The sequence below is a fragment of the Sturnus vulgaris genome, chromosome 7, assembly GCF_052056855.1.
Source record: "Sturnus vulgaris isolate bStuVul1 chromosome 7, bStuVul1.hap1, whole genome shotgun sequence".
Lineage (NCBI taxonomy): Eukaryota > Metazoa > Chordata > Aves > Passeriformes > Sturnidae > Sturnus > Sturnus vulgaris.
The window spans coordinates 34871191-34883658 of NC_142249.1; the positions used below are offsets into that span (position 1 = coordinate 34871191).

The 12468-nt window shown below is 37.0% G+C and overlaps 1 protein-coding gene across 6 annotated transcripts in view; it reads right to left on the reverse strand.

Annotated features, from left to right (window-relative positions):
• NCKAP5 (NCK associated protein 5) overlaps nt 1–12468 on the reverse strand; it is a 376424-nt gene that overhangs the window by 105421 nt on the left and 258535 nt on the right. For all 6 annotated transcript variants that reach the window (XM_088168358.1, XM_088168359.1, XM_088168357.1 and 3 more), the window contains exon 7: nt 9848–9997. In XM_088168358.1, the coding sequence (XP_088024484.1) occupies nt 9848–9997 (150 nt within the window). The remainder of the gene's footprint in view (nt 1–9847; nt 9998–12468) is intronic.

Here is a 12468-nt window from a genome sequence, read left to right on the forward strand (position 1 = left end):
GGAGGAACTTCAGCTGTTTCATGTCCATGACCTCTTCACTGAGAAGCCTCCATTCATTTCCAGATCACCATTAACTGTTAAGAGAAATGCTGACCAAGTCTTGCAGCAGGACAGATGCAATAGAAGAAAATACTTTAACTTCTGTTTAAACACACAGCAGTCTCACATAATGCACAACCCTCACACCCATTTCTCAGCTGATCTGAAACTGTTGCTGCAATAACTTTACAGAGGATTTTGTCTAGCAAAGCAGCCAATGTGTAAGTACTTAGAGTTTAATGAAAAGCTGAATGAAAAATACAGGTCTTACTTGCTTCCTTTATTTAAAATAACTTTTTCATGAAGAACTTAAACCTTAAGACCCAGAACACTTAAAATCAGAAGGGTTTTTCTGGAGGAAAAGACCATCTGACTGAAGACAAGAAAGAAACCTGCAGGCTTATTAAAGGAAAACAGCTGTAATCACCAATTGAGCACTTCTAAATAATTTCCAAGTCTTGGCCTTGTCTGAGTACACACTACCCAGAAGAGGAATAGGAAAACCCATGGATCACCAAGATGAATGAGCACTGTCACCACGTGTGATGGAAGGCCAGCAGGGATCCCAGGCATTCCTGCAGGAAGGGAAGAAGCTCTGCCCTCTAGATGGCATTATGTGCCTGTAGATCCCAGTGGAGCTGGGCAGCCCTGCCAGGCAAGGTGACCACATCTCCACCTGCACAGAAACATGGCCCAGAGGTCAGCAAAGATCAGCTGGCACCTCCTGGTCTGGGTGGGAAGGTGAGAGCTGCACATTCCTGAAGGGCAGAGCAGGAGCACAGAACTGTTTCTTCCATGTGGGAATAGAGGAATGGTGCTCAGCCTAAGGTGAAAAAACAGAGGATCTGACCCCATATGGGGAAAGGCAACTTAACTGGAACGGGTGGGCAATATGGGAAAACATTTAATAAAAACCAGAAACAAACAGAAAAAAATAAGATTGTCCTTATGAAAAAAACAAAAATTTGCTTGACATTTAATAGCTTCTGAAACAGACAAGTGTACAATAAAATGTGCATGTATCTATCCACATCCATGCACATAAGTCTATAATGCATCCATGTGAAGCTTTTTTGACTATACACTGAAATTTAACACTTAGTGATAATCAGGCATCTACAGAACCATCAGCAAAAATCAGTTTCATGCATAATGGACCAATGTCAGACTATTCCACATTTGATTTATCTATCCTCTCTATATATTTATAACTAATCTTAAAATCTATGCTTGTCACCATGACAGATTAAGCAGACTTAAAAATAATTGTTTGGGTATTTTCTGCTGTGGACTATCAAATTAGCTGCATAATAAAGCCAGTGAATACCCAATTTCAAGAGTATGTTAATCATGCAGATTTCACATGTGTAGTTGAGCATTTCCCAACACAGGAGCCAGTCCTTACAGGCTACAATTCAGCACAGTGCCCCTAATTTTAGTGTATGAGTGTAAATATACCTGTCCAGAATCCCTTCTATAATCTCCAGTGCTGTATTTCTACAAGGTGAACAAAAAAGAATATCTACCAAATTAAGGAAAAGTGCATCATCATGAGATGCCAATACTGTTTCAGCATTTTCAAGGTTAGTAAGGTGAAATTAAAAGAGAAAATATTTTACTATGTTGTAAGTAAAGAGTTGTAAGGGATTCAGCTCTAACAGCTGAAGTAAATTAATTGGGATTTTTTTATGCAGCCAGGGGAGAACGTCCATAGAATACTAGGATTTTTAAAATAATATCAGTTTGAAATTAAGTGCAACTATTTATTTAGTTTATGAACTGTAGAACTGTCATTACTGTCAGCCAAATTGCATGCATTAGTATGCAAATTAAAAATATAGGGCATGAGTCTAAAATTCTCTGTCACATAGAAGCTTTCCTCTGAAACAAGTGCCACTGTGAGTAATGAGCAGGCTCACAGAAAGGGCTGCTGCAGAGCCAGGCCCAGAGTGCACAGCTGAGAGAAACTATTTGAAAAAACTACTGAGTCTCACTCTCCACAGTGATGGATGTGTGGGGATAAACACAGCCACCTAGATCTATAACACAGTGCTGGAAAATCTCATTCCATTGTGGGGAGAGTGGATTCTCAATTGTAGCACACGCCTGATTGCTAAAAAAGGGAAGTTACATTAACTGCTGGTTATCTGCAAGAAGGCAGCACTCTTGGAAAGAAGGGCACTGAAATACTGTCATTAGATTATAAAAGACAGACAGAAATGGATTCCTTCACTGCAACCTAGCAAGGACTGTGTGCAGAATACAGTTAACATTCATTACAATAGAGAAAATCTGACAGGTTTAATAAAACCAAGATGATTTTCCTTGACTTCTGTGACTTACCTTTTCTTCACCGACTACACTTATTCCTCAGATCTTCTGGCACCAAATCATTATTCTTGTGGCCATATTCAATACTGTGAACTATTTAAAGACTGTTTTTATGTCAGCCAGCTAAGTACCAGAGCTTTCTCTGGATACACAGATGTAAGAAAAGACCATTGGATTGGAACTCGGAAAATCCTAGAAAAAAAATTTAATTTATAGCTTTCTTTTTACAAAAAATATATGTAATTTCATTTGGCTGTGGTAAAACAAACATTAAATGCTTATCTATGTTCTCATTTGTTTCAATAAAATTTCCAGATCTGAATATATTGTCTTCAGGATTCTGTAGTATACCTGTAATTTTTACAACTGCATGCTCCAAAACTTAGGAAAAAGTCACCACTGTAGGTGAACTAAAGGATATGCTAAACACTACCCTGACTAAAATATTCATGTGAAGTAAAAAGATTGCATATAAGACATATGCATATATTGCATTTTCTCCCACCTGAAAGATGTTGGATTCACTGTCCTGGAAAAGAGCATTTTATATCATCCTGCCTTGAGAAGGAAGAAATCAGGAGCAGCACAAGTTACTCACTCCTTTGCTATGTGCCTTGTACCTCACTGGGATACACTGATGTGTGTGATGAGCACTGAAGCTAGAAAGCAACTTTCATTAAAACTGTTTACTGCATGAACAGGCTAAAGGAGAAAAATTCTGATACACAGCAAAATTCACGAGTACTTGATGGGGTATGACACGATGACATGCTTAAAACAATTAAATGCTGTTTTAAGGCACAACAGAACAGGAATAAGAGTTGAAGCCTACCCTGTTGAGCACTTGGTTGAATTAGCTTATTTCAATATATTACTGCTTTGTGGGTATCTCACAGTACACAACAGAGAGCTGATCTAGAAGCTTTTACTTTTTCAATATGTGCTAAAACCTCAGAAGCTCTGCATGTTGTGACCCAAAACATTTAACTTCTGAACCACTGCCATGGCGTGTCATAGGAGATGCAATGGGATATTCTTTTATCTTCCCTTAGACTCAATTAGAAAAGAAAACAATATTGTTTGCAACTCAGACTAAAACTCTCAGGAGGAACCATGGTTGATTTTAGAAAGCATTTTAAGTTTTTGTTGAACTGAATAGTGACAAAAATGCAGATAAACATGGCCTTCTCTCTACCTCTTAGACCATGGAGACAATGCCTTAATGTACAGTTATTTTTATCAAGGCATTCTCCTATTTCAGGAGATGGAACTGTTTGGTGAACAGTGGATCAGAAATCTGTCTCTAATGATAGCAGGAAATGGTTACAGCAGTGACAGAGTAAATCTGAACAGCTCTTCCTACATCCAGTGGGCAGAGCTATTTTCAACATCCTTGTTGTAAATTCATATCCCTACTAGATCATCTTGATTCTTCTAAGCCAAAAGAGAAATTGCCAATGCCATTCAAGTGGCTTAGGGAAAAAAAAATAAAAAGAGAGATAAAAATAGAAAGATAAATATTTTACATGTCTGCAAGAAATAAATCCTCTTCTCTTAAATACTCACCACATACTAACTGAATTGAACTGTCTGCCCAGGAGAGGTTTCTCATCCATATATTATTTGCAGTAACATCCCAACAGATAACTGTGCCAGCTATGGAGCTTCACACCCTCGTGGGATGGCTGGAAAAGCCACGGTGGAAGATGTGATCTGGCAGGAGGAGTACAAACATCTGGGAAGGACATGGTTTTGAGGACTCCAGCTGGAGCAGGGGAGGACAGACAGCAGGAGCAAAGCAACCAGGGCACAAGGGCAAGGAGAAACAGGTGGCAGCCATGAGATTTGTTTCCCAAAAACCAACTGAGCCACTGAGGACCTGCAGTAGAGGAGCTCAACAGGTTATAGAAAACATTCAGCCTGATGTACTTGTTCAGTTTCAGTTTAAAATTTACTTAGTTATTGGAAAGCTGAAACAGTTTGCCAATATTGTTATCTGGAAAGAGCTGGAATAAACTGGGCTGATTTTGAAACCAGTGATGCAATTCTGTGCTGAGACATTATCAGCCTCTGTGTAAGTTTGGAAATAAGACTTTCCCTGCCTCATTGTCTGATCCCTCACTATAATAAAACAAGAATTCTTAGTCACAGATCAGAAAACTAATTATAAAAGTATCTTACTGAAAAGATTTAAAAGTAAAATAATCCAATAATTAGAATTAAGTAGGTTGGTCTTTGGTGACAAATCAGCATAATGAATCTAGTTATGGATGGCCAAGGCATTGGGCTAAGAAGAGGCTTCTGGCGTCTTTAATCTGTGAGATTAAACACATGGGCTGGAGCAAGACTGGTTGCTACAAAACTTTTAGAATGTTGCTACAAAATACTTAAAAGTTTTGTAATTTTTCTATGCATCTAAGTCAAGTGATTCACATTTCCTATACACCAGTGAAATCAGCTGACCTTCAATAAACAAGAAGTCTTTCCTCAGATATTTTCAGAAACTCGGGCTCTTTGCCTCTGCATATGTTTCTTTTCCATGGAAAAGAAAACAATTATTAAATTTCTTACCAATTTACATTGCAGTACATGGAAAATCATTAAAATAAAAATGAAGCAGAGAAAATAAAGAGCAAAATTAAATCCAGCAGCATCCCATTCAAAGTTATCTTCTCAATCTACCCAGAGAACTATGTACCCTTCTCATATTTCTTCTTTATAGTTCATAGTTCATTGCTATCATGTCTTTCTTCCTCTGCAGAGTAGTAAAAACAAAATATCGGAAATACTTGACATACTTCCTCATTTGTTTAATGGTGATGATACAAGGGAAATTACTCCTCTAATATATTTGAACATTTAACTTATTATCCTGAGTGAGTTTTCTCCCAAAGCTCAATTTATTAAAACAAAACACATCTTTCTATGATAAACTGCAAAGGGTAAGAGGGCAAAATTCTTTCATTAAAATTAGAGTGGTTTCATGATTCTACCCCACAGACCCTGCTCCTGCTGCAGCTTCGTGTGCTGAAACTTCCATTGAGTCTCACTCACCCGCAAGCAATGAGGTTTTCACACATGAATTGGGCTTTTCATTCAATAACTTCAAGGTTACAATCTAATGCTACCCCAGTGGTTTGCTGAAAATTGTGAGGTTGGGGGCAGCCCTCAATCAGTATTTTTTGTGGCCAAAAGAACTCGTGGGCATTGCAGCTGGGGAAGAGGACACTCAGCAAACCAGGGGAACCTCCTCTTTGTTGCCCATGTTTATTTTATTTTGAATGCAAATACTGAGGTTTTAGCAAGGTGTTAGCTGTGTTTCTCAGTCACTTCCTGAGCAGCCAAAAGCAAATACTTTCTATGCAAGTTGCACTGCTGCAAAAGGACATCCAAAGAGCTGGAACATTTCATGGAGTCAGACATGGTTAATTCATACTGAATTACCCTCCCTGCATAAATGCCTGTGCAAATGACAGACTTTAATAAGCCTTCAAAGCTGACACAGTATTTATCACTGATTAAATTTTTAAAATCAAAGTAACTATAGCTTTTACAGACATGTTTAGATTAAGACTGACATTAATGCTGTATATCAGCTTAAATCACTTGCAATTATGCAGGTGCTTGGTGCTTGTATTTCAGTCATTTGAGGCTAAATTGGGGCAGAGAACCCACAGCTCCATATTGGATAACAAAGCTTTGGAACACTCTTAAGGCCTTTACAGACACTATTTGTCTAATGTAGAATATTCTTAAAGTTTTCCTCTGTGCATTGTAAATGTGTAAATTGTTCTTGCTGGAAAAAAAGAAATAGTAGACAATCTTGAAATGAAAATCCATATAACACCTAAAATACTCAGGAGAGCAAATTAAGGCTTTGTGAAAAATCTTCAACTTGTATGTATGTGACTTTGGAAATATAACATTATTGTTTTACTCTAATTGTGAAAATGGTGAAAAAATCTGGAATTGCTGTATGGGGGCTGATGCACGTCCAGAAAAAATTATACTTTTTGTATATTTCTGACTGCAATTTAAAAAAAAAATGCAATTCTTCTGGTGATGAAAGCAGAATTAAAAAAAAAAAAGAAATTCCACCATGGAGTTCATATGTTATTCACCATATTTCATTAATATCTCATTTTTTGCAGCACTCCAAATACACAGAGAAGATATCAGAGAATGGTTTTTTCTTTGTAAGAGCTAGAAGGCATTTGATCATAACTACTGAAGTAAATTAAATGGCATTTCAAGAGCAGCCAACTAAAAATGCTGAAGGCACAAAGAAATTTTGATATCCACGAAATCACAATTAATTTCAACTGTGTCAAATGGGACACAAGATGGTGTGAACCATTTTTTATTTGTCATCTGTTTCATTTGATTAGAAACGTAGGGTATTTATCAGTCAGTAGAGTGGAAATAGAATTTTCTGTAAATGATAAAGAAGGTGAAAAAAAATTATAGGCAAAAGGAGCAATGGGAGAATATGTGTAGATATCTTATCAAAGTATATGATAGTTTTCACTTGGGCTGACTACAAAGATACTTTATTATATTGATTTGTATTGTTCAGTGAGAAAATCTTTAGGATAAACAGTAGTTAATAAAATATAAAAGGTATTACTTAAATTTATTTGGCAATAGAATTGACAGCAAAAAAAAAGAAGAAATTTTAAATACAACTCTCATGATATGGAAGCTATTTAAAGAAAGTTTTCTGTGAAAATGAAGCCTTGCCCCTTTTCTCCTTCTTAGATTTCCTGCTCCAGATCCAGCTGACCAGGATGACTACAGGTTTTATTCCATTCACAGAAACTCCTGAAGAAAAGCACCACATACCTCTCATCTACAATGTCAGTAGTCCAAGAAGGACAAAAACAATTTGGTCTATGTATGGAAACAGGAATTATTTTCTCATACAGACATTCCAAACAAAAGAAACCAAATAATTTTTTACATCTGTAACAGATCTACTAAGCATCCCTACTAAACAATCTGTACATGTATTTGGAGGAGCATTTATCCCCGAGCTGGTGGATAGCCTTTCTCTTTTCGTACTTCATTCACTGGAAAATTAGTTCCAATTTACCCAACTTTTTATGTGAACAGCCAAGAGAAAGTATTAACCAGAACAAAAAATACCTGCTGGATCTAAACTTTTATAGAATAAAAATTTCACACTACTTGTGCAGGCTTTTCCTTAGATGTCAAATACATGTCTGTACATGTGTATACATGTACATTTATAATACATGTGCCCTTGTAGAGACTCTAAGAGAAGCTCACCCAAGCAACAGGACAGTGAACACAGTTGAGGAGGAAGAGGATGAAATAATTCTACAATGCCCTAACAGATCAGCTTGTCATATACTACAGCTGAGTAACAAACCAACAAATAGGAGGAGATATCAAAAGCTTTCTTACCAGTGATGATATCAATGAAATTATATTAACAGGCATTAATGGATTAGGTCACACACTCTGACTATTGCTTTTAACAGCTTCTGTTTATAGGCAGTGTTCAGATTCTAGAGGGCACAGATGTTGGACCAACTCCAGTAAGCACTTTATTAGCCCTTCTGGTTTGATTAATTCAGTAACATGTAATCGTGTAAAGTAAGATTAAAGATCCTGACACCCACAGCACAAAAAACTAACAAACAGTAATTTTTTGTTCCTTTCTAGATAGACTAATAAAATATTTAGAATAATTAGTCTGAAAATAGTAAAGATTTAGAGCTGCTAATTGCATATAACTTTTTAAAAAGTCTCTTAATTAATAAACCATAAGAAACTTTGACACTACAATTTATATTCTTCAAGAGAAAAATACAGCAAAAATACATAATGTTAAACGACACACAATTAACAACACTTTGTTTTGATTATATTGGACCACAATTAATGTTGGCCCTGGAGTTCATCTTTCTGCTTTGATAGCTCCTTACACTACTCATGTAGATTAATCCTTGAAGCATTGGCATTCTCTAACACGTGGTTTTGAACAAGGCACTGCACAACACCAACACCAGTGAGGAGATGTCTCCACTGCCCTTCCTGAGCCAGATCCTGCCTGTCCTCAGTGCCACATTTTATACCTGGGCAATTTGCCACAACTGATAAAGGCTGTGACATTTCTGAACACCTCCTGAGGACATAAAGAACTGCAAATGTGATGCAGACTGATTAAGAATGAGGCAAAGCAAACAGAAATCATGCATATTTTGGAAATAAAAGACCACAAGGAGCCTACAATCATTCTCCATCAAGATAAAGCCAGACTATATTAAACTGTACTTGTTTTTTAGAGTTTTACTCTCTTAAAAATTTAGTAGCATGTGTTTTTTCGCCCCAGGACAAAATTAGTTATTTAATATTACATGTGTTTATTTTACAGTCTAAGCCTTTAAAGTAAAATTGCAGAGACTGCCTACACCTTTGAGATTTCAGATCCTGTATTTAGATCCAGACGAGATTGATTGTAACTGTTCATATTTTACTTCTAGCAAAGTCCTTAAGAACAAAAACCCAGTTTTAATCTATCAGAGTACAACTCAACCCAAAAATTATCATGTAAAAGGGCCTTCACACTTAAACAAAAATGTATAGGGCCAGTGATAAATCTATTGTCTACCAACTCCTTGCACAGGTAAAATGTCACTCAGATCATTCTAAGGCATTCATTTACCCATACCTATAATGCTACACAGATGCTTGAACAGAAGAGAAGGGAGGAAACACTAGAAAGGTAAGAAATATGACTTTGTAGTAGTTAAAAATTAGATTAAAATATTCTGTCTTATTTTTTCGTAGACATTGACGACCATGCTTCTATCAAGGAGCACAAAGTAAGTTCATGTATATTGTGGTTAAAGTTTTACCTGCACCTTGTCCATAGCTGCCTTAGAAAACTTTGAAACTTTTCCTCTAGTTAGAAGCTACCACAAGGTACACTATTTTGCAGATCCTAATTTTCCAGAAAAGCACTCAAAATGTAGAGTGTGCAATTTTCCATGAGGTCTACAAGGAAATAGATTTTCCACAGTCCAGCAGTAAAAAGGCCTGAGCTCTCCCAAGCAAGCAGTCCAGCAATTAAAAATTGAGCAATAAATACACTGGAGCAAAACTAGTTTTATGACAGTTGTTAAACCACTTATATTAGTCTTGCAATATTAATAATTGAAACAAAACGAGTAAAACCAATTTTTCTTATTAAATGGTCTCAAAGGAATTAAAATAATGTATTAAGTTCCTTTTAAAGATATGTGATGCTCAGCATTAGAAAGAGATCTTTTAGTGGTTTTAAGCTTCTTGTTCATCCTTGGTAAATGAATTCTAAAAAAAATACCTCATAACATGAAATCAGGTGAACTGTGAAAGATTAGATTAATACTACAGGGTGATTCAGTGCCAATAAATGAATGAGGCAAGAGGAAGGGTGGACTTTTATGTGTGAAACTATTGTGCTTCTTACCTCCAGAGCTTTCAAACGCTCCAAGAGCAATTTTGTTTTTTCTTTTTCCTCCTCAGTGCTGCTGCTTTCACTTCTTGAATCTTCATCTGCCAGTGTGCGAATTTTTTCCATGCCTTCTTTGCATCTCCTACTGTCTTCTGACAGCTTTTCCTGAAATGATTTTTTAAAAATGTCATTACTCACAGGTGCAAATGAAGTTAACTATGCAAATATCTCCAATTCTCCCTTGTATATGAATGAAAAAAAGACAGAGGAAGTTGTTAGTGACATGATTAAAGTACTAAATAAGTGGAGTCATGACGCGTCTGTGACACGTGCTATGCCAATTCCACAAGTGTATGCACAATCTAACTGCTACATCTACTTCAGATTTTTAAAAAGCAGAACTCATCATGTCTTTAATAACTCCCATTGTCTTCTTTAAAAGTTGCAATGAACATTGAACATACCAGCTTTCAATGGTAACATTTTGCCACGGAGAGATAAAGCAGTTTATTGAGGAAAAGCTAAAGTATGTTCATGCCTAATGTATTTCCCCTTTCTCCATCTACAGCTAATATTTGAATGATTAAATAATGGGCTGAGAATCAAGCTGCTCCCAGATGAATACTGATTTAAGCTCTGCTCTAGCATATAACTGGAGAGAATGAGACTGGCAACAAAACTTCCAGAAGTGCCCCGGTCTATTTCTAGTCAGCCTGAGTTGCTATCAGCTGCAGCTGCTGAGTGGATTGTGGCTGCTGAGTTTTACCAGAAGTCTGTAGAAATTATAGGATTGAACAGTAAATCCTGCTACCTCCAACAATTGCCTGTCCAAGCTCTCTGTCCACAGAGAGAGTGAGAAAGAGAAAGAAAACACCAAGACTACAAGCAGGCAATGTAAAACATTGTCCAAAATGACAAGGCAAGCATAAGGGGAAAAAAAAGAGCACTCCACAGATGTGGAGAGTGAACCATGATCCGAGCACAACACAGGAGGGACAGGCTCTCCCTTGCAAACCACCTCTGATTGCACGAGCAGATGCAGCCTGACAACTCATGAGCAGACTGAGAACGGAAAATGTGAGGTAAATCAACATTAAGTACTGGGTGTCAAAACAAATCTAGAGAATTCTTTCAATGAGCATCTAGTCTTCTTTATGTGCTTCTGATAATTATGTACAAAAGCTCTGACATTCATGATCTTTGAGTTACCCCATAATTGAGATGCTTTCTCCATAACTACTACACAGCATGCACTCTGTCTAAGAATAAAAGTGTGCATTTTCATGAAGAACTGATCCAGTTTGAATAACTGTGCAAATATAACTGCTTGAGAGTTAATAGCAAGGCATTATCTTAACTAAACCCCATATCACATATAGGTAACAATTAAAAATCAGCAGTCTGGATCACATTCACAACAATGTCTTTTTAAAATATTGACTACCGTAGAAATTGACTATTACTATGTCAAAACTTTAATCAAAAAGTAGTTTTATATGATATGGGCTTAATTACTGGACACTCTTACACAAACCATGAAGCACAGATCTCATTCTGAGCCCCAAAACACAGATGTCAAAGAGCCATTCCATCAGATTTCCAACATTACTGCTACCCTGATCACAAAGAAACCATAAATATAGCACTTGGACTTTGTTTTGTTGTGCTTGCTACTCACTGGTGCAATAATCAAGTACCTGTAAAAGAGCTATTAAACCATTTTTGCTTCAAGTTGCCCTAAGGAGTGCATTGAGATAAAACACTTCAATGAACTCAGGGGAAAGAAATGACAAAGGTATATCTCTAATGCAATTCAAATACAAACTATTATTTTTAGGAGGGAATGTGACATGAATTGGATGTGGCTAACAATCCAGAGGAAAACATAAACATATGCACAGGGTCACCTTTGCTGCACAAACTCAGGGCAGCAATTTCAAAGGACAGGTAGAAGAAAGCACAGGCTATGACATTTCATAACAGAAAGTAGAGCAATGCAGCTTCTCACAGAGTAAATCCCAGCAACATTAAAAAGTAACCTGTTCATCTTCTAATTACAAAATGAGATGAACTTTGCACAATAGTGGCATAATCAGGAACACGATCTTGTTTTACTCTGATGTTCACTTGAATACTTCATAAGACTTACTGCTGTTACCCCTGAGTGTTGAAGTACAGCTCACATAGTTCCAAAAGTAGTTTACTACTGAGCAATAATAAATGAGTTTCAGCTTTTCAGCCATGGAAAAGGTGCAGGACAGAGGAAAACTCTTCTAACCTTAGAAACTGTGCTTAGACATGCCATGTGCTAAGGACACTGCCCCATCACAGTCACCAGTTCCACTTGGGTGATGTGCAGTGAGGGTAGAGTGGAAAATCCACACTCCAAAAAGCAAACAGGTATTTGTAAAACACCCTTTGTGCTAAAAGCCAAGTCCCTAAAGAGGGAGGATGAAAAAGGCTTTTGGAATGATAGAAAACTCTTGAATGTACAAAATCTGTTAATATCAAAGGAAGCTGAGTGCTGGGGGAGGAAGGAAGGGGCAGAGATCTGCCAGAGGAAATGTGCATCTCCTGTGGGATATTGGTCAAATCCCACAGAGATCTCTGTAGTGAGAATGCTGAAGGCAGCAAAC